The sequence below is a fragment of the Strongylocentrotus purpuratus genome, unplaced genomic scaffold (genome assembly GCF_000002235.5).
Source record: "Strongylocentrotus purpuratus isolate Spur 01 unplaced genomic scaffold, Spur_5.0 spur5_scaffold_21, whole genome shotgun sequence".
In the NCBI taxonomy this organism is placed as follows: domain Eukaryota; kingdom Metazoa; phylum Echinodermata; class Echinoidea; order Camarodonta; family Strongylocentrotidae; genus Strongylocentrotus; species Strongylocentrotus purpuratus.
The window spans coordinates 8,703,307-8,724,498 of record NW_022145607.1 but is presented as its reverse complement, the minus strand read 5'-3'; the positions used below and the strand labels follow the sequence as shown (position 1 = coordinate 8,724,498).

At 37.5% G+C, this 21,192-nt stretch overlaps 1 protein-coding gene across 1 annotated transcript in view; it reads right to left on the bottom strand.

Annotated features, from left to right (window-relative positions):
- Nucleotides 1-19,913, bottom strand: part of LOC105440179 (serine-protein kinase ATM-like) — a 60,997-nt gene extending 41,084 nt beyond the window's left edge. Inside the window, exons 1-19 of the mRNA XM_030994954.1 lie at nucleotides 19,808-19,913; nucleotides 18,585-18,753; nucleotides 17,730-17,813; nucleotides 16,850-17,014; nucleotides 15,844-16,009; nucleotides 14,512-14,674; nucleotides 14,081-14,185; nucleotides 13,709-13,788; nucleotides 13,232-13,292; nucleotides 12,446-12,645; nucleotides 11,438-11,545; nucleotides 10,616-10,750; nucleotides 9,751-9,879; nucleotides 9,134-9,340; nucleotides 8,040-8,346; nucleotides 7,439-7,564; nucleotides 6,161-6,397; nucleotides 5,559-5,772; nucleotides 4,826-5,007 (exon numbers count right to left, since the gene is read on the bottom strand). Coding sequence (XP_030850814.1) covers nucleotides 4,826-5,007; nucleotides 5,559-5,772; nucleotides 6,161-6,397; nucleotides 7,439-7,564; nucleotides 8,040-8,346; nucleotides 9,134-9,340; nucleotides 9,751-9,879; nucleotides 10,616-10,750; nucleotides 11,438-11,545; nucleotides 12,446-12,645; nucleotides 13,232-13,292; nucleotides 13,709-13,788; nucleotides 14,081-14,185; nucleotides 14,512-14,674; nucleotides 15,844-16,009; nucleotides 16,850-17,014; nucleotides 17,730-17,813; nucleotides 18,585-18,753; nucleotides 19,808-19,879 — 2,910 coding nt within the window. The 5' untranslated portion in view covers nucleotides 19,880-19,913. The remainder of the gene's footprint in view (nucleotides 1-4,825; nucleotides 5,008-5,558; nucleotides 5,773-6,160; nucleotides 6,398-7,438; nucleotides 7,565-8,039; nucleotides 8,347-9,133; nucleotides 9,341-9,750; nucleotides 9,880-10,615; nucleotides 10,751-11,437; nucleotides 11,546-12,445; nucleotides 12,646-13,231; nucleotides 13,293-13,708; nucleotides 13,789-14,080; nucleotides 14,186-14,511; nucleotides 14,675-15,843; nucleotides 16,010-16,849; nucleotides 17,015-17,729; nucleotides 17,814-18,584; nucleotides 18,754-19,807) is intronic.
- Between the last annotated feature and the right edge of the window lie 1,279 nt (nucleotides 19,914-21,192).

Here is a 21,192-nt window from a genome sequence, read left to right as displayed (position 1 = left end):
CAAGAAGAAATTAGTTTATCATTCTGTGTCAAAGAATGTTATCGAATATTTCTTTGCGACGAAGCTGGGGGGGGGGGGGGGGTTACATCCGCGGCCAGTTTTAGATCTAGGTCATTGTTAAGAATAACTAAAATGCGTATATATTGTGCTGAATAGGGGCCACATGTTATCGAAAGAGCGTAGTACGTTCTAGAACAAATACAAGCCATGGCAATTCGTTGAATTGCTTCTCGTAACAGAACTGTCTCACTGTCTAAATAAGGATCCATCCGGGGGATCCATCATGCACGTGTTGGTAAACGGAATTAATAATGATTGGGTTGTTTTGGGACATTTTTTTTTCGGGGGGGGGGGGGGGGGGCAGGGTAGCCCTTATTCTTCTTCTACTGGGTCATCAAGAAACACAAATAGTGTTGAAATTTTCCGCAATCCCTTTAGCGCCGAGGGTAGAAAAGCCTTTAGAAAAGTCAGCTGGACAATAGCAATTTAATGTTGGTCAAACAATCAGCGAGAAGTACTGGGCAAACAGATATTAGCCCACGTCTTCAATATAACCAGGGAATCCTGATATAACTAAGCACATGCTCACAATATGAATATCAAATCTGGCTATTGTTTGGAGACTCATTGTTACTATCTGGTAAAGGAGTACTTTTCACGCACCAAAGTCCGGCTCGTCTAGTACACACAAATCCGGCCCGTATTGACTTTACACACCGGACTTAGGGGACTGTTTTCAAAAGGAGGGAAATGCATATGCGTACCCTACATAACACTCATTCGGGGGTGGGGGGGGGGGGGGGGGGGGGGGGGTGCGCTTAAAGGCGAAGCGCTTTTTGTGAATTTGTGAATTTGAAAAGCTTTCGCGCCCGTTCCTACGCATTAGTTATTCATGTAATCCCCGCGTGTGTGTCCGCTCTCGTCTTGAAAGATTTGACTCTAAAATTTTCACTTTGGCTACTGATATGTTTTATTATTATTTTACGTACAAGACATTGATTTAGATTGTTGTTTTGATTGTTATTTTCCTCCCAAACATCGAAGTTGTGTAGGCGTTGACGTTGTTATGATTGTTCATTTCTGTTCATCAATGTGTTCAATACTTGTATTATATTAATTTCTTCTCGAACAAAACAAAAACGATATGTATAATTGTATTCCTTCTGTATGTTTTTACACATTATTTGTTTCATATTACATTTATTTTGTTCTGTCATCCGATCAAAATAGGTCATATATCTATATCATCACTCTGTTCTTTCTCATGCAAGATCGATTTAAAGAATAGAAACGTAGGTTCTCTAAATCTTCGCAAAATCAGCTATTGTATTTAAATACCCGTGATTTAAAAATGATACTTATAATCAAAGAGATTGACAGATTCTGCTTGAAATAAGATTATAGGGCGTTTATAAATATGTCATACAAAACAAACAAACATCTGCAAATTAAAGATATTACAAAAATGATAGTCGTATTGTCGGGAGCCTGCATCATCAAAACGTTTCGGTAGATGGAACAATTCGAAATCGCCTATCTGTTCCAAACATGAAATTCGATCGAATATTTCTTCGCGAAGAAACTTTATTGGTGGTGTCATTTGTCTTAACAATTTGTTATCTTCAATGTTCGTGACGTTTTGACGTTTCATATTTGTTAGCTAGCGCTAGTAAAGTCTTTTGTTTTAACGTGCACTGTATATAGTTATAAGGCCTGAACACGTCATGTTCACATTGGGTGTTATATAGCATACGGATATTATAGTACATGTAACTTTTAAAAGCACTTTGTTTTTGCAACGCAATGACAAAAGACAGCTCTTTGAGCAGCTAATAGTTGTTGCGCCCATTGTTCCGCTCATAGGCGGCTATTCCCAATCACCGGGCATTATTTGTTATTGTATCATTAGTTAAGTTTATTAATCTATTCATGTTTTCTATTTATTTATTTAGTTTTGGGGAGGGGGAATGTCGTATTACGAATTCATGACCCTTATACATAATGACCATGTTCTCAAATTACGAATAGCGGTCTTCATGAATAGTTGTCCAATGAATAGCGGTCCTTATAACTAGCGAGCGGAGCCCTCGTGATTGACCTCTGCCATTTTGGTCCGGCCGTTCACTTCGCCGCCCCCCTCCCTCACACACATAATACGCAACCTTAATGTGTAGCTAAACAAGAATCTATAGCAAGTCGGACAATTATAGCGATCAAACAATAGTCTTGCTCGGCCGCGTGAAATCCTGCCACGGCATTCTATGTTTTTACCTTTAGAGCGAACTTTTCTTTTGTATTCACTCCATAGAACTCTACTTTATCTTACAGCGAGGTGAAATGAAAAGAGCGTCATCATGAGTAGATCTATTGTTTGATGTTATCCTTCTTCTCCCTAGTTAAGCCAAACCTTCAATTTAGGCATATCCATAAAAGGTAGCTTCCTGTACCGTTCGCTTTTTTTTTCCTGACTGCTATATGAAGCATGTGTATGCTCTGAATTACGCAAACAGGGGACCGGCGGGTTTAAGATCCTCTCCGAACGAAATGTAATGTTGAGTTATGCCTTACAATAGCATATCGACTTGGTTTCTAACCAGGGAGCTCCCGGTTACGAGCTGCTCTGCTCTACCACTGGGCTATAGCGCCTCCCTCCTTTTAAAAAGATCTTTTAAAATTTGCCGGTTTTTTTTTTTTTTAGAATAACAATCAAAACATGTTTGGTATGTTTTTTGTATCTGTGCATTAAGTTTTCAAAATTTCACTTTCGCCACTTAATTATACAAATCTACGAATAAATGATTCGAATGTTAGAGCAGAAATCAATGTTTGTATTTGTGTCGAATGATTAATTATCATCATGAACTGATTAATGTTTTGTATTGCATTTCCAATTGCTGCTCAACTTTATCACCATCAGGCTACGCTTTTTTGTTTACATCTTCATGACAAACATGTTTTATAATCTCGATATAGTTCCCGGACTCTTTTGTCTATTTATTCCACTTTTAAAAAGAGCTATGGAATTATTATGATTTAAAACGCCTTTTGGACGGGCAATTTTCGAAGGCAAATCTCGGGCGTGAAATCCTGCCACGGCATTTTATGTTTTTTTTTTCCCTGAGGCCACTTAACAAAATATTCATGTTTAGCGTCCCGGCTGCTTCTTTTTGGGGGCCGCCTCCTATTTTTTATTTTTGGGGAAATTTTTTTTAATTTTTTTTTTTTATTTAATTTTTTTTTTAAAATAATTTTTGAAAAAAAACACATGAAAAACAATACTAAAATGTATCTATTACTGATTTTTTTTAAAAAGTTAAAAGATGTCGGCGGCCATCTTGAAAACTAGCCCGACTGTCAGGAAAATGTACCGAGCGGCCATTTTGAAAGAAAAAAAAAGAAAAGAGAGGGCCTCCTCCTTCCTAGTTTTCGAAAAAACAGGACACTAATAAAACATTTTTTTATTTGGCCTTAGAGCGAACTTTTCTTTTGTATTCGCTCCGTAAAACTCTACTTTATCAAACAGCGAGGTGAAATGAAAAGAGCGTCATCTTGAGTAAATCGTTTGTTTGATGTTATCCTTCTTATCCCTAATAAGCAAACCTTCAATTTATTAGAACCAAGTCATGGGAGGAGAAAAAAAAGGATTTGACTGACAAAATATAAATTCTTCCAAGCTCAGGCTGTGGCGATGTGCAACGCGTAGCGTGAATATGAATGACGAGAGAGAAAGATAATTCCTTTGTCCATTATACGATGCTAGAATCATATCGCGATGTGGGAATTATACAAATATGTTGATAATCATTCAAATTACAAACATACACAAGCGACCCAAACAGTAATCAATTTGCCGACTATAACCGCATACATGTAGTCATTCACATCATTCGTCTTTTATTTTTTGTTGTTGGGGACAATTAAGCTCGCAATTAAACAACCATTAATCGTACATAGTCATCTTTATTTCACATTTCATACAGTCGTCACAAAAATTAAAAGGAGGCGTATTAAACCCAACAAAAATAAATCATAATGTATTCTGATCAAGATGAACGAGTGTGTTGATTGCCCCCCAAAACAAAGACGATCCCACCAGAGAAGTTCATGCTGTGCTGTAGTAATGTACATCGCAAAGCTTCGCCACAATGATTGGAAAGGTAATACCCCGCCCGTTACGACGCAAAACGGCGCGAGAAGAATAGATCGCGACGCGAGAAGAATACATCAATTTTGTACAAACAATGGAAAGTTTATCAGAACGAAAACCGGAGGAGGGGAAGACAGGCTTTGGCCGAGAAATACTTTCTGTATATCAAGTTTAAGCTGTACCGCGCATCACGAGCGAGAACAATGACGGGAGAGATAATCTTCCATCGCCTGGTGGGGCGCAAAAGGGCGCAAGAAGAATAGAGCGGGTTTATACTAACAATAGACGGTTTCTTTTCATATGCAAGAATCGGGTGAGGGTGACTATTGCGCCCCTTCGCGCCCCTTTGCGCCTCAATGCGTCTCTTGGGACGCGACTGTTCTATTCATCGCGCCCCGACGCGTCCGGGCACAGTCGCAACTTTGGAAGGCTCCCCTAAGGTACAAGTGTTCAGAATCACTGTTTATTTATATCCAGAAAGAGCAAATTATTAAAAAGTTTGAACAAGATGAAAAAGATCAAAACATGTAGTTTGGGCTTCTACTAACTTAACAATTTTAAAAGTAGGCAAGCTGTCATCCACTTGTGTTGACTTTCTCAAGCCCCAACTAAATAAAAGTTTCTGCATCATGATTAATTATATCATAATCACTCCACAAACAACAACAAAACCCTTACCTCTCCATCATCAAACATCTTGAGCAACCTCTGTGTGACAGCAGTCCTATTGTCTCTGGCCTCACTGGTCACCTGATCACTGAAGTCACATGACCAGCACCATGATGACAAGACCTTAGCACTGGAGATAGCTAGCTGTTCTTCATGTGGAAGAGATTCAATGGAAAGCATGCTATGCGTACCTGCAAGGTATGGACAAAGGGAAATCATATCTAAATCATAATTTCTTTTTAAATTAGTTGCTTATTTATGTATGAATCTATATTGGAAATACAAAAATAAAATAAGAAAATAAAATTTAAAAAGGGCTATTTCATTGTGTGTGATGTTTAAGTGCTTCTTTGAAATACACAAACACAGACATTTCCCAGAACTGTAAATGCATGTTAGCCCCATGGATACATCTTGATTTCGAACCCCAGCTCAAGTTATGTTGGGGGGTTTCAATTAATTTGAGTTATTCCATTGGTTAAGAATACATATTGCATATGAAGTCATCTTGTCAAACAAGAAAACAAGTGAATTTCTCCAGAAAGAACCTTGGTACCTTTAGTCTGTGAATCATTGATCAGGGACCCATTTCACAAAGCCTGTTTTCAATGACAAATGACAAATCTGCTGATAACCAATCAGAAGCAAGGATTTCAGTAGCTTAAAACAAAAACTGTAATTTGTCATTGATGACAATTTTTGTGAAACCTCCCCCCCCCCCAGACCTATAGAATCTTCTTACCTGTCATGGAATCTTCTCTGGACTTGTGTCTCTTCTTCTCGGAGGCGCCGGTGGTCGCTTGAACCGAGATGGTGGTGACCTCACCAAAATCATCATCCAAGTCACCCTGGGCCTGCTGCGTGCTCGGAAACTCGTCATCGGATCCAAGCTCCATGGAGTCCCCAAAGGGGTCATGATGATTTGTGACCTTTGACCCCTGCTTCTGACACGACCCCTACAACAGCAGACAAATGAAAAAATGATGAACTCAGACTCATTATCAGAATGATGTGGAAATGAATCAAACCTAGTTAGATGTATACATGTAGGTATTGAGCGTGATGATGTTTTTAAGAGAATCTATGGGTTCTGTACATTTTCTGCCTGTCTTGTGAACTGTGACATTTTAAGAATTTTTCAAGAGAAATGAAATTCCGCCTACTTGGTTGACTTCAAGGCTGCCATAATTCACTCTAGCTAAATTCCCTTTAGGTTCAAATAACCCTCTCTACATAGTGAACAGATACATTGGAAATTGATATTCTTATCAATATTCTTATTACAGTGTATATCAGTCATTATCATCATTACTTATATTCATAATTTTGAAGAAAAGCGTTCACCCTTTTATGTAGAACATCCAGCAAAGCGTCCAGCAGCTCAGCAGGTGTGCATGATCTCACAAGGCTTGCCACCATTTGTCCTGCCTCCCCCTGCTGTCCAGGCTGGCATGCATACAGGGGTAACAGCACAGAGCAGAGTGACTTGAGGGAGTGCGCTCGGCTGATGGAACTGTCTGGTGTAAGGTCTGACTGGATCTCTAGCACCTTGAAGCCCAATGCAAATCTCTTCAGGAGAACCTGGGATTTATCATTTTATAACATTGTACATGTAATCTGTTTGTAACATGAGTGTGTTATCATAATGTGCTAGCAAGGGGGCTACACACTGTAGGTACACTGGTAATGTCCCGTAACGACAGGAACAGTATTCTCAATATCTACTGGATTAAGATCACATTTTGTATGTCCTTTCTCTAGTGCACTCACTAACTCATTTGTTTGTTTATTCATTTATCCAGCCACTCATTCATTCCTTCTTCCACCAAATCATTCATTCTTTCATTCAGTCAATTATTCATTCATTTATCATGGATGTTATGGAGTGGATCCCCCCCCCCCCCTTGACACATTATAGGGATTAAATCTGCTCCCTTTGTTAGACTTCTTTTAATACCCTGTTATCAAGTCCTTTGAAATCTTATCTTTCTCTTTATAGATCCATCAACCTCCCTCTTGATATAACCTTCAAAACATCAATCCATACATCTTCCGCATTTCTCTTTTTTCTCTAAGTACTGCAATAGCCCAAACATCCTACACCCCGTTTATGCTGTGTTTTTATTAAGAAGCATTTAAATGAGGCCGCCATCCATCTCCAGCCTAACCGCTAACGATGGTGGTCTCCTGCGTTCTAAATTACCTCTCTAATTTATTGAAAATATTTCATATTTCTTATTTGTATGCTTTGTACATGTTTATTGTATGATATAATTGTACATATTTTCCATTTAGTTACTTTTGTAAACATTTAATTCATTGTATTTGTTAATGTTCAAATTTTTGTACTTTGAATTTGAATTTGTATATTTTTGAACGCAGAAATAAAATCAATCAAACAAACAAATAACTAGGTGACAGTATCAAACTGAAATATGGTGAACCTGTCTATGAAGGTCACCGGAGGCCAAGAGAAACAGAAAAACTGGCCACTGTAGACAGGTGGCCTTTCTAGACAGGTTCTACAACACACATTTCTTTCTAGAGGTTGACAATATAAAAGGCCACTATAGACAAGTGGCCTTAAAAGAGAAGAGGCTGCTAAGACAGGTTTGACTGTACCGTTATGTGTTTCTTGAGGGGTACTTTCATTGCCTCTCTTGCTGTCATCTCACTGTATTTGATAGTTCTTTCCAAGACTCTACACAACATACAAGCTAGCTGGCCTGACATCTCATAGTGATCCACCTAAAACAGATAATACAATTTAAAACAAAAACAGCATTATGAGTGGGTAACCTTGCAGCAACTAATTGATCCAAAATCAGGGGTGACAGGGTGCACTAAAAAAAACAAAAAACCACCACCCCACCCTCTGAGTAAAAAAAAAGGATTCAGGAGAAGAAAAAAAATGGCATCTAACAACATATCTTCCTCCCCCCCCCCCCCCTTTGAGTAAGAAAATTAGGAAAAAATAGGGGTAAAATCAGGGGGGGGGGGGAACATCAGGAATTTTCTTTTTTTTAATTGGGAAACCACTTTAAATCAGGTAATTATCAGACCTGCAAAATATTAATGAAACATGCGATGTCTCTAGGTCATGAGCATTATCATCCCACAGAGAACTACCCAAGTGGAACAAATTCACATCATACCCTCACTTTGTCTGCATCGACGAAAGAAATAAAACTAAAGATTTGAATCGTCCTTTCTTTGTACGTACCTCCTTGCACTGGGAGTCGGTCACAAGTTTGACCACGTGTCCCAACCTCTCCAAGACACTCTGGACGACCATCATGATCACTGCACCCTCCGTAGAGGGGGCTATTGCTGTGTCATGCCCTACGGCATTCACTCGAGAGTCCTTGGTTAGTGGAATGTGAAAGGAAGCCCTGAGGTATAGTTCCTCTATGAAGCTCAGCCGAGAGGAGCTATTCTCTGGGTTTGGTTGAGCAGCGATGCCAGGCTGCCCTCTGCAGTTCTTTGTGAACAAGGTTGTCAGGAGACTGGCCAGTAGGTCCCTTGGAACACTGATTGAGAGAAAAATATTCATTACTTTACATATTGAAGTAAAATTATTGTTTCAAAACAAGTACCATATCAAAATGCAATGGGAAACATGACAAAACATGACAACAAACACACACAAAAGAACAAATTTGACATTTGGTGATAATGACAGCGACTGTATCAATCTGTATCAAATTTCAAAATCTGTAGTTTGTTAAGGTCAATGTGTGGAGAAAAAAAATCTATAACAAGTATTCTAGTCAATCACAAAGTTACAATCATGAAACGGTTGATTTCAATTTTAAGTGGAATTGCAATTGATTTGAACCAGTATCGTAACTTCTTCTTTGATGTGCACTTGCTGCCAAATGGACAAAGGAAAATGGAACAAATCAAGATCTTTCGATACAATAATGGTAAAATCATCAAGCTGTCCTGACAGGTAGTTTCAATCATGCACGGAAGACTTTCACTTGGTTACAGCATATCAAAATATGAAGTACATTTACTGGTCAAGTGGATATGTCACCAGAATGTCGATCACAAGGTCTGTGATTGGAGTCCCGCCGCGGCACTATTGTCCTTTGGCATGACATTAATCTACATTTGCCATACTCGACCCAGGTGAGGTAAATGGGTACTTAGTAGGATTATTCCTTGAAATGCACTGTGTGCTGATAACGGCTGCCAGAGCTAAAGCTAGGGTAATAATTTCCAAAAGCTCTTTGGAAGCACATCGGGACATTATAATTAATGTGATATGCGCCATATAAGAACTGAATATTATTATAATATTATTATCATTACCTTTTCAATATAAGAGGTGTGACTGCTAGTCTTTCTCCAGCATCTTCTACTTCTTCTGCAGGCAAGATCCAGTTGAGTAGCTGGTGTCTGAGTGGATAGTGGCCCCTCTGAACACCTGTCAAAGAGGCTAGCAAGCCCACTTGGCAGACATGGTTCTCAGGAATGGGGTGAGAGGTCAACAGGGTCAACAGGAAGGTCACAGAACACCTACAAGAAATGGGATAGAAAAACAGGAAAGTAGATTTTTCAAAAAATAACATTGGTAATCCAAGGAAAACTGTGTTTTGAGAGTTCCAAGTCCTCTAATTTTTTGACAAAATAAGAAAAAGTAATCCTTAATGAAGCGGTTTAGGCTAGCAAAGTGTATACATGTTGGAATGTCTAACTAAAAAAACACATATTCTAAAAAAAACACTAACAAAGATAAGCCCATACATATATATTGAACAATTTAATGAATTGAATAATGGTATTTAACAACTAGTTAAAAAAAACAACCAAGAGTAGCATTACATGATATATCAGTGGGTTCTATTGGATGAAACTACAGGCATCATTTTCATATATCTTCAAAAAGATTTCTGAAGGAAAATTTCTGTGATGGCAAAATACCTCACCTTGAAGGCTGTGTGACATCTGGCAAAAAGAGCTTCCAGACTTCCTTATCAGGCTTCACAATCCCATGATGCACCAAAGAGGTCAAGAGGTCAAATCCTTCATCCTCAGCAGAATGAAGGCAGATTGTTCTATGGAAGATTAAAAGAAACTTGTTTGCATCAAATGTGTGCATATTTGGGTGAATGCCTCATTAGTAACCAAATAACATGGATGAGCCCCAACACTAAACTAACAATAGACTAAACAAATGAAGTAAAAAAAAATATACCCAAAATGACCTAGATTGTATTGAGTAATGGGTAGTGTGGAGAGTCTGAGACGGTTTGCAGGTATGATTTTGTTTATCAACTGTACATTTTTTAAAGCCTCCTAAAGACCCTGTTGACACTTCTTGCTTGAAATTGTAAAAGCAAATTCAGGAATTTGTAGAGGTGATGTGGTCTAGTGGAAAAGTGGATAAGGTACGGGTTCAAATCCCAGTCCTGCACTAATGTCCTTTGGCAAGACCTGAATCTAAATTTTTCACTTTCCACGCAGGTGTTAAATTGGTACCTAGTAGGATGCAAATGTTAATGTAGTATGCTTAGCATTGTGAGCATCTGTAATGTGGCACATGGCTAGAATGCTCCCCAGGGAGTGTAGAGTGGCATACATTGTGTGCTGGCAAGCCTGAATCCAATGACTGAGGTAATAATATGTCTGTAAAACACTTATAGACATCATCAATAAACTAAGCGCTTTATACACACGGAACATTATTGTTATTACTATTGCTATTACTATCTAGTTGGTTAATCGATATATTACGGTGAGATCAATTCATAACTAATTTCATTCAACCAACTACATACATCTGCTACAAACCTGATAGTTGCACTCCATACTTTACTCCATTCTCTGCTGAGCTGATCTTTGGTATGCTGTGAGAAATCTTGTCTTGATACCTGGCTAGCTGCTATACACTGAAGACATCTCAACACATGGCTCTGTAACTGGGACCTATCAGAAAGAGAATAAAAAACAATTTGGGTACTGATGAAAGTTATTAGCCAACATATAGATTGTATACTAGTAAGAGAGAGAAACATGGTTTGCACCATCAATCTGATAAAGGTCATAACATATGTAACTTATCTTCCAGTCACTCTTCTCAAATTTGAACCCATGGACTACCGAATTCTCTCATTACCATGCCGTGCTTCAATTCAATTTCAATGTATTTATGTTTCCAACAAAACATTACAAATCAATTATAAACGTTTACAATGATTTAGGAATACATTTTGGAAACAGAGGGGTCAACTAAAAAGTAATACTTGTACAATTGTGAACCCCTAAAATGATACTCAGGAAAAATAAGTAATCAAATTAACAAAATTCGTAACTACATAAGAAACTTCCAAATAGGAAAGAAAAGGGGGATGCCAACAGAGATGAGAACGGGACAAGACAGTACTTTGCATGGCAGAGATAGGAGAACACGGTCACAATGCAAAGAATAGACAATTTCAAAAAAGAAGTGAGAGATCGGGGGTACATAAAATAATACAAGAGGATGAGCTGCATGTGGGGTTGAGAACAAGATGAGGAAAGACAAATGCGCATTAGGATGAAGATAAGCATGAGAGGGCACAATATAATATATCAAATGAACACACAATGAATGTCTTCTATTCTGATACATACCTCTTGCTGTGGGCCTGGAGGTTGTGCAGGGCTGAAACAAAGAGGGCATACTCTTCTTCGGGAAGGTCTGAGGGATACTTTGTGACTAATGCTGCAAGTAGCTGTAACCTGTTGATAGATTGAAAATGCCACTGTTAATCTGTCAATCATAAAAGTAGTTTTGTATTCATTTTTGGTGCATGATATGATGTTGTTTATTGAATAGCTTGTCAAGAATAAAGAGGGCATTTAAATCATTCAATTCACAAGATAAAGATATTGATTTTGAAAATTTGCCCTATTTGATGTAAGATGAGGTACCACTAATTTAAAGTTCCACGTTAAGCCTTGATCATTTATCAACTGTATGTAACATGTATCAGCTATACCAACTCTATGAGGACAAGCCGACTCCAAAGCCCCAACGACAATTGTCTTCCAGAATTTGTAACTGTACAACTAGGAACGCTAGCAAATTGTTAATGATGGCCATTTTGAAGCAAGAAAATTTCACACTCTTGGAAAATTAATCCTTGTCATTCCTTTACTATTTTGTAGAATGAATCTGGACCACTTTCAACATTATAAATAATTATCTGGTTACAATAAGAGGTCCATTTATATAGGGCGGCTACTTTACGAATATACTCTACTGCGCTTACTACAAGGTATCATATTATTACCCTGGTTGTAGCTGCATGAGCTGCCATAATAAGGCGCTAAAGCATTCAAGGAATATCTTCCTACCGGGTACCCATTGACTTCACCTGGGTGGAGAGTGGCAAATGTAACTTAATGTCTTGCCAAAGGTCATAAGTGTCACGGCGGGGCTCGAACCCCGAACCATGTGGTCCACAGTCCGATAACATATCCGCTAGACCCACCGCCCCTACATACATGGTTATACAGTAAATTAGTGAATGAATGACCTTAAAGAGAACTATTGCTGAGCTAGTGCCATGAGCGTCTCTGGACGGTGTGTGCGCTCTATAAGTTTACACTATTATTATTGCATCAAGAGGACCTTACCATGGAATGATGGAAGCATGCTGCAGTGGTTGAGAGATGTACTCCCTGAGAAGCTCCCATCCAGACTCTAGACGTCTTCTCTTGGATGGCGTGGTCACCTGACTGGTTAGCCTCATCTGACTACTCATCAGTCTGCTGGTGGAGGGCAGCTGACTGCCTTGTAGGCTCACCTCGTACGATACTGAGCCTGCATTGAATATCTGATATAAGCAGATGGTCATTGTAATTAGCATGTAGTTCTTCTAGAGTAACTCTTTGATGAATGCATAGTCCCTGAATGTATTTATTTGCTTTGCAGATTGAACTTGTGAAACAGTTTACACAATAAGTGCAAAGTAGTATGTGATGTTTGATAAACTTTCAGCAAGTCCAATTTGCTGGTATCATCAGCTCACTGTTTATAAGTGCTGATGTATGTTTTGCATAACATTTAATCATAGATATGATGCTACTTGTTGCCATAGTAGCAGCTAATGTATACATTCAATCCATCAACTACAACATGGGACAAGAATGTTGATTGCAATCGCCTCAGCTAAATGAGTTTTCTCAATTTCTATAAAAGTAACTCTAAAATAAAAATTAGAAATCCAGCAGAGTATTTTAGGCCCCCACAGTAGTACAGTGTATGACCACAGAGAGAGAGAAAGAGAGAAAGGGGGGAAGAGAGAGAAATAGAGAGACACATAGAGACAGAGAGAGACAGAGAGAGAGAGAGAGAGAGAGAGAGAGGGGGGGGGAGGGGGAGGGGGATTTTATATAATTGTTGATGTCTCTTGTCTTTACCTGATGGCAAACATCGGCCGCAAGCTCCACAAGGTCCTGTTTGAAGTTAACATCCCGCTTTCTGTAAATATTAACAAATATATAATTGATTAATAGTTATAATAATAATAATAATAATCACATAAATTAATTCAAAAGAATTGCTCCACTCTGTTCTTAATCCTACCATGTATGCTTTGTAAATATCCATGCACAGGGTGTTGAAATGTTGGCTGGTATAATACCTTCCTGAAAACTATTACACCTTTGACTTCAGTTTAAACACCTTTAGGGCGTCTTTTGGAGGAATCCTACCAAGTACAAGATACAAGTTTCAAACGTTTAATCTTAAAGTTTATGCTTTGCTAATACATGTTACCTCATTTCTCGATAATAAAATAATGCACAAATAATGAACACCTGTTGACAGATTATATGTTTAGGACACATTGCTATTTTATAAAAAGGTTGAGGCAGAATGCAACATTTCTTACGAACCCTGCTCCTTTGAGTTTGAGTTTGGAACCTTCTTGTCTCCACTCTCTTACCAGCTCTTCGTACAGACTTGTCAACTGATTCTGAAACAAACAGAAAATTGAAATATCATAATATCCCAAACCGTATAGTTGCTCCGGGGGAAACTGCTCCACAGTCAATTTCAAGGGCAATTTATAACCTCAACCCTGGACTCGTATTCCTAACCCTTAAACCTGAACTATAACCCTCTTTGCAACCCTATCCCTATATCTTTGACAAAATAAAGGCACTGCAAATGTCAAAATCATAAAATTTGCCAGAGCAAATGCTACATCACCACTTCTCTAGGCTGTCATTTTCCTTGTACTATAATCACACAAGGGGAGTACTCACTTTCCATTGGTCAAAGTCTCCAGCATAGGCTCCTTGCTCCTGTGTCATGACACCCATTGGGTGATGGACACTCATCTGAAGTCTCAGGAATGTTACCAATTCATCCTACAAAGAAATAAAATACAAAGGAATCAATTAGAAAGTTGAAGCTTTGTTTCTACAATGCCTATATCTCCTACACGCTCATGCACAAAATAGCATTCTAAGGAAAATGTCATTAAATCTGTGTGTGTTAAAAAACATTGAATAAAACAACTTCAACACAAATAAACAAGTCATGCACTAATAACAATGCATTAACTTTGAGGGCATTACAAAACAATATTTCCAAAGCCCAGTCTGAATACTGTCATCCATCAGGTTTCTGCCTCAAAAAGGCTGGTTTAATGTAGCTGAAAGCTTATGATCTGAGAGTCCTTTCTCTGACCTACCCTGATAGCTTGGGCTGTATTGCTTCTCCATGCCAATAAGAGGTATGTCAAGGATTCTTCTCCCAGCTTACACAGATGATGTCTTCTATCAGGTGCTACGTGCAGACTGAAGATATTCAGAGCTGACAAGGTACAGGAGATCACTGTGGTGCTTCGCTCCGTTCTACGTGAGAGAAAGGGAAGTAAAAACTGTCTAAAGCGACCGCCCAAGGGAAATACAAAACATGGTCTTTGTAGACAGGTCCCTTTAGTACATGTTTCAATGAGAAACCATTTTCAAGTGAAACGAAAAATGTGGTCTTTGTAGAGAGGTGGTCACTAAAGAAGGTGTGACTGTATCATCATTCATTTAAAGATTAGTACTTTCATCTATGAGTTTGAATATTGATGTGAAATTACCCCGAATCCATAAAGTTTGATTTGTACTTATGCATTTGCATAACCCAATCGCCGCATTCCCAAAATCCAGCTGATTACATGGAATCCTGTGGAGCAAGTGCCATAAGCATTTGAGTTGGGAAGTATTAATCTTAACCTATTGCCTGTGGGAACCAAGTGGTTCCTGTATTAAGCCTATGGAAATCAGAGAATTCAGACAATCAGAAGAAATTTGTGCAGGTCTCTATTATCATTTTGATTGGATATTTCATTTATTTTTCTACTCTAACATAGATATAGACACATGCAAGGAAATATCTTCATGAAACCATAATAGCTTGCTTCTTTATGAAGGAAGAGGGAATATTTCAGCTACAGATTGAATCCTGTGATTAGCCCCTATCCTATAGGAACTGGGTGGGTCCAGTATTAAGTCTATGGAGAATTAGAGATTTCAGTAGTCAGTGGGTTAGCCATTGGCTAGATAACATCATCCCAGAGCTTCGTTATGAAAAACCAGTGCATATAAATTATACAGTTGGGCAATTCCACGGTAACGGAAGGACACTCAGACAAGATTTTTGAACTTCAGGTTCATACTAAAAGAAATGTTTTATTAGTATGTATTAAACTATGGGGAACAAAATGTGTTTCAGTCAAGTGGAAAGCTTCATCAACTTCACAAAGTTTGGATAAACACTAATTAACTGGAAAAACCATGTCCATTTTTATGTCCTTCCGTTACCGAGATAATTAATATGCACATTCTTAAACTACTTAACTATAATGACAATTTTTTTTGGGAGAATTAAAGGCACTTATATAGGTATTATATCTGTACTGTTTCACATCTTATACTAATAAAACAGTTCTTTTAGTATGAACCTGAAGTTCAAAAATCTTGTCTGAGTGTCCTTCCGTTACCGTGGAATTGCCCAGTTTAAAAATAAATACCTGATTCTTTTGAGCATACTCCCGAAGAAGTTAAAGAGATGGCTCGTTGGTAAAGCTCCTTGAATGGTTGCCCCGGCAACCAGAGACTGAACAGCTCTAGCCTGCGGATCAAGGCTCACACCTTGGTCAGTATGATGGATTGCTATAGTGATAGTCTCGATGAGCTCTGAAAGAAAATACCATAAAAGTCACATCACTTTCAATAAAAACCACAAAATACATGGTATTTGAAGTATGTAGCCTTGAAACAAACTAGTAAAGTAGAATATCATCACAGCAATTCTGCTTAAATAAGTTTCCTGTATCTGTATCATTGACAATGATATGAAGGTACTTGTGAAACAGATAAGACTACTTTTATGAATACAGAGAAAGAGAGAGAAAAAATGGGATATTAAACAACAAAGATAATGATGTTGATGATGATGATGGTGAAGATAATGATGATGATGATGATGATGATGATGATGATGATGATGATGATGGTGAAGATAATGATGATGATGATGATGATGATGATGATGATGGTGAAGATAATGATGATGATGATGATGATGATGATGATGATGATGGTGAAGATAATGATGATGATGATGATGATGATGGTGAAGATAATGATGATGATGATGATGATGATGATGATGGTGAAGATAATGATGATGATGATAATGATGTTGATGATGATGATGGTGAAGATAATGATGATGATGATGATGATGATGATGATGATGATGGTGAAGATAATGATGATGATGATGATGATGATGATGATGATGATGATGGTGAAGATAATGATGATAATGATGATGATGATGATGATGATGATGATGATGATGATGAATGATGATGATGATGATGATGATGTTGATAATGATGATGATGATGATGATGATGATGATGATGATGATGTTAATGAAGATAAACAAAGCATGACAAAAATGACGGAAGTAAGAGGAGAGATTTGAGGACCATAGAACATCACCAAGACATTTGAGTGAATACTGACCAATCCATGTGCGTTGGTCCAATTCATGCCAGTACTTCCGGCAGCCCAGGACATCCCTAGTTATGATGGAACAACAATCAGCTCCAAACTCAGGACCAGTGAAATCATCCTTCATCAAAAAAATCATCTTCTTGACCAGCTTGACAACAGGTAGGTTGGGACCACCTAGACATAGTACAGAGAAATTAAGTTGAAAACAGATTTGTTTGTGAATATGAAAGAAACCCATCTAGGTCATAGACTACTCTGTTCTGATTGCACAATCATCCTTTTTTTAATCATCTTTTTTAAGTTTGTAAAGATTTAAAACCAAGTAGAATATTCTATTGAACACGATAACCTGATCTAATGATGTAAACAGATATTATGAAGCAAAAGTGAGATTAACACACTTCGATCAACATTTGTTATATTACTGTTTTCTTTCACGCAAGATTTGTCAAAAAAGAAGGGTCGTTCGAATATGAAGTTGTAAACTGCAGGGACTTTTTAAGATGTTAAAATAAACGGGTATTGCTTGCAACAAGGGTCCTACGTGTATTCATCGAGCTCTAGCTGTGTGATAGGATACAGAAACCTAAAGCATATTACACTTTTATTTTCTTTTTTAACACTGCTGTTTATCACTTCCATATCTGAACAACGCTTAACTCTCCCCTTCCTTGAATCAAAGGAAAAGAAAAGGAGTTGATACCTATACTAAATAAGGAACTCCAAAGAGCCTGCATTTTGTTTGCTCCAAAGCCCTAATTTATGTTTCAGAAACTTTTATTATAGGCTGTTGGGAAATGATCACATAACTTAGTCCAAAGAAGTTCATTTTTAACAAATACGTCCCAAACATATCTGATTTCTCAATGCTTTATAATTTGTGACTTACGTCCATTTGCCACACCCACAATCCATTTCAGTGTTGATCTTACTTCTCTCTTCCTTGTCTGGTTTGTAGTGCTAGAACGAGAACCTGGGTGAAAGATAATACCAAAGGTGAACAAACTCTTTGCCTGGAAATTTTGTGATGAATTATTTTTCCCAAGGAAATTACACATTGGGAGAAACTGTCATTTATTCTGGATTATAAAATGTTGACAACACCGGAGTGTTGGCTCAGTCAGTAGAGCATCCGCCTCACAACCGGGAGGTCGTGGGTTCAATCCCCGGCTGCGTCATACCAAAAGACGTTAAAAGATGGGAGTTGCTGCTACCTTGTTTGGCGTTCAACAATAAGGGATAGAGCAACGTTGATCTGGCGCTGCTCAGTGGCTGCCGGGCTCACGATCAACTGGGCAAAAAGAATTTTTGTTTCAGTTTAAACAAATTTGGAGTGGACTAAAAGATTATTATTATTATTATTATTAAGGTCCTCATACAGGTTTTTTGCTCCTGCAAAGTTTATACAGCAAACACTACTTACATTATCTATCACTGGAAGGAAAAAATTAAAGTAAATACTTAAATAGAAGCATATATTTCATTGACATAATGGATTTGAAAGAGTGAAGGCCGTAACACATTATTATCCTGCAACTTTTCCCCTTGCTACGAAACAAACTCTAAAATTTTAGAAGTTGAATTGATCTATCTTGCTCCAAAAGTTTGTTATTATTGGTAAAAACCATTTGGAGGAAGGCAAGTATGGCTTGCTTAGTAAGCAACATTACACATATATATATACATGTACAGTAAGGTATACCTCAATTTTGGAAGGAATTTTTGGTGGAATTTATTGACTTACTACTTGCACCTTTGCCTTTCAAGAGTTCAATTTCTTTGACGATGTAGGCCCAGACACATTTGAAGACTTCCTGCCATGTGAAATTACTTTTCCCTTCAATTGTATGTTTGTCAAGCTGTAGTTGAACAGTCTTCTTGTTCAGCTCCTTCTTCACAATATCTATTTGTTTCTGTAAGATAAGAAGATAAGGGGAAGCTGCTTTCTTAGCACTTGGATCAAATACTTCAAAAATATGCAAAACATGAATGAATTAAAATTGCTTCAATTTATATTTCAGAAACCAAACTAAACTAAACTAATATAATAATTAAGAAAGATGGACACTCTTTTGATATACAATGAGGACCGACCTCTGGATGTCAACTGTAGTCTGATGACTGCATGGTTCTCACAAGCATGGTCAATATCATGGACGAACTAAAGGATACCAGTACCTACAATGCTCTTTTTAATCTAAAATAAAAAAAATACTTCATCTGTTTTTAAATCTATAATAATATTTGCATGTTAATACGTCTCCTATGTTTTGTACACTGTTTTGTTATTGTTATATTTTTTATAGCCAATTGTTGGAACTTGTATATGAATCTTTTTAAAACAGGGACTGCCTCGACAGAACCTTATAGTTTTATTTGCAGTTTCCCTAATTCATTTCTACTCCTGATTAACTTTGTATAATTCCGATATATTTGTAGACATGTTTCCATTTTGTGTGCGTTTTGTGTTTTCTATATTGTATATAATCTGTATCTTATATGTTTTGTATGGATTTGAATTGAAATAAAACTTGAACTTGAACTTGAACTTGAACTTTACTTTCAGAGATCTCATTTATTGAAAGGCATATAATCTTAAAGAGTAATAAGTTATGTTTATTTTGATAGATGAAAGATAGGTTTCTATCACATATTCATTTCAAAATCTTAACTATAAGGAGTGTCCACTTTCTTTGTTTATTTGCTGAGTGTACGATAAATAATAGCATTGCACAGAAAATTAAGAAAGTGATAAAGGATTTTCCAAATGTATTCCTTGATGTTAGACTTTCTTCATATACAGTGAAAACAAGATCCCTTTGAACGCTGTGAACAAGAGCTTCGTCTGCTCTGACAAATTGAATGAAAATATACACTTGACACAAAAGTCAACTTTCATGTAATTTGAAAGAAAAAGAAAACACATTTCAATATCAAAATTACTAGTTTTAAAACTTGGCTTCTCACCTTCCTTTCAGTGATCTTGTCTGAGCCAAGGTATCCGCAAGCAGTCCTGAGAGGTATCAGGACCTCGGCCATGTCTCTTAATCTTATAGTAACATCAATACTCTCCTGAAATCTGTTGTTTTAAAGAAAAAAAGAAAAAAACTTTTGTATAAATTTCTACTTCCATGTAATCAATGTAATTTTATTGTGCAAGATTTTACCTTGCCTTTCAATTTCAAGCAACTTTTCTAATTTGGATTTGCCAACAACAAAAAATAGATCTAGATCTAGATCTAGAGTCTATAGACTATAGACTAGATCTACAACTTACAAGAATTTTTTTGTTTAAATAAATAACCATGATAACAAGACAGAATAAATAGAGTCCATCATCTCCATTAAAAAAGAAACATTGACAGTAGAGGTACACAGCCAATATATGCCACTATTTCTTATTTGGGAGGCTATCTCCCATTTGGATTTTGGGTTAAAAATCTCCTTTATTTTTTACTTTTGCTGCAAACGGAATCTGGGAATAGATCTAGATAAGATATTTTTGACTGTAACTGTTAGACCCGACCCTACATTAAAAATACACCATTATTACCCATTAACTTTTGTTTTCATAATAGTTGTTACCATGATCCAAATCCACACACAAAACCATTGGGCTCCTAACCTCTGAAGACAAAAATTAGACTGGGGAAAACTGCTATAACAACGTCAGATACTTCGAACATGATTTGGAGTAGTCTAGACCTCGAGCTCGACCGCGCACTAATAACATGCGCAGCTCGCAGCATGAGCTACCGGTTAGCTAGATCATTTTCCGCCTGATCCGCTGGCACACTGCACCAGCAACAAATAGGTCCGCTGGTGGTGTCGATAGCAGGACCAGATACGAGACCGAGTAAATCAATATACACATGACACAATAGCTTAATATCATCGATTTTAGAAGTTTGAAATAGTCCATTATGAATCTTTATAATTGTTAGTGTTCATTTTGTAACCAAATTTGCTACGAATGCGAGAATCTACTGACTTTTTCTTCGTGCCTCCAGCAGCAATCGTGTGTGAGCGTGGCCCGACTGGAGATGCCGGTATCTGGATGAACCTGCTTGAGGACTTTGTAGATTGTTGTTGTTGTTCGTTTGGTATTATAATGGCTATTAGTCAAATTTGACTATTGTTGCCAATTTCATCGCATCTCTTTCTTTTAATGTCTTGGTAAAATTATTATTTCTTTCTTTCTTTTTCCAATCTCATTTTAATATAATATTAGTCATAGTCTACAAAAAAATAAAAACAAAAAATTATTTCAAATTAAACCACGATCCGCACACAGTTCCAACTCACGCTGGCCCTGTCCTTTCTATGATGCCTTCTTACCAGCCCAGCGAGTT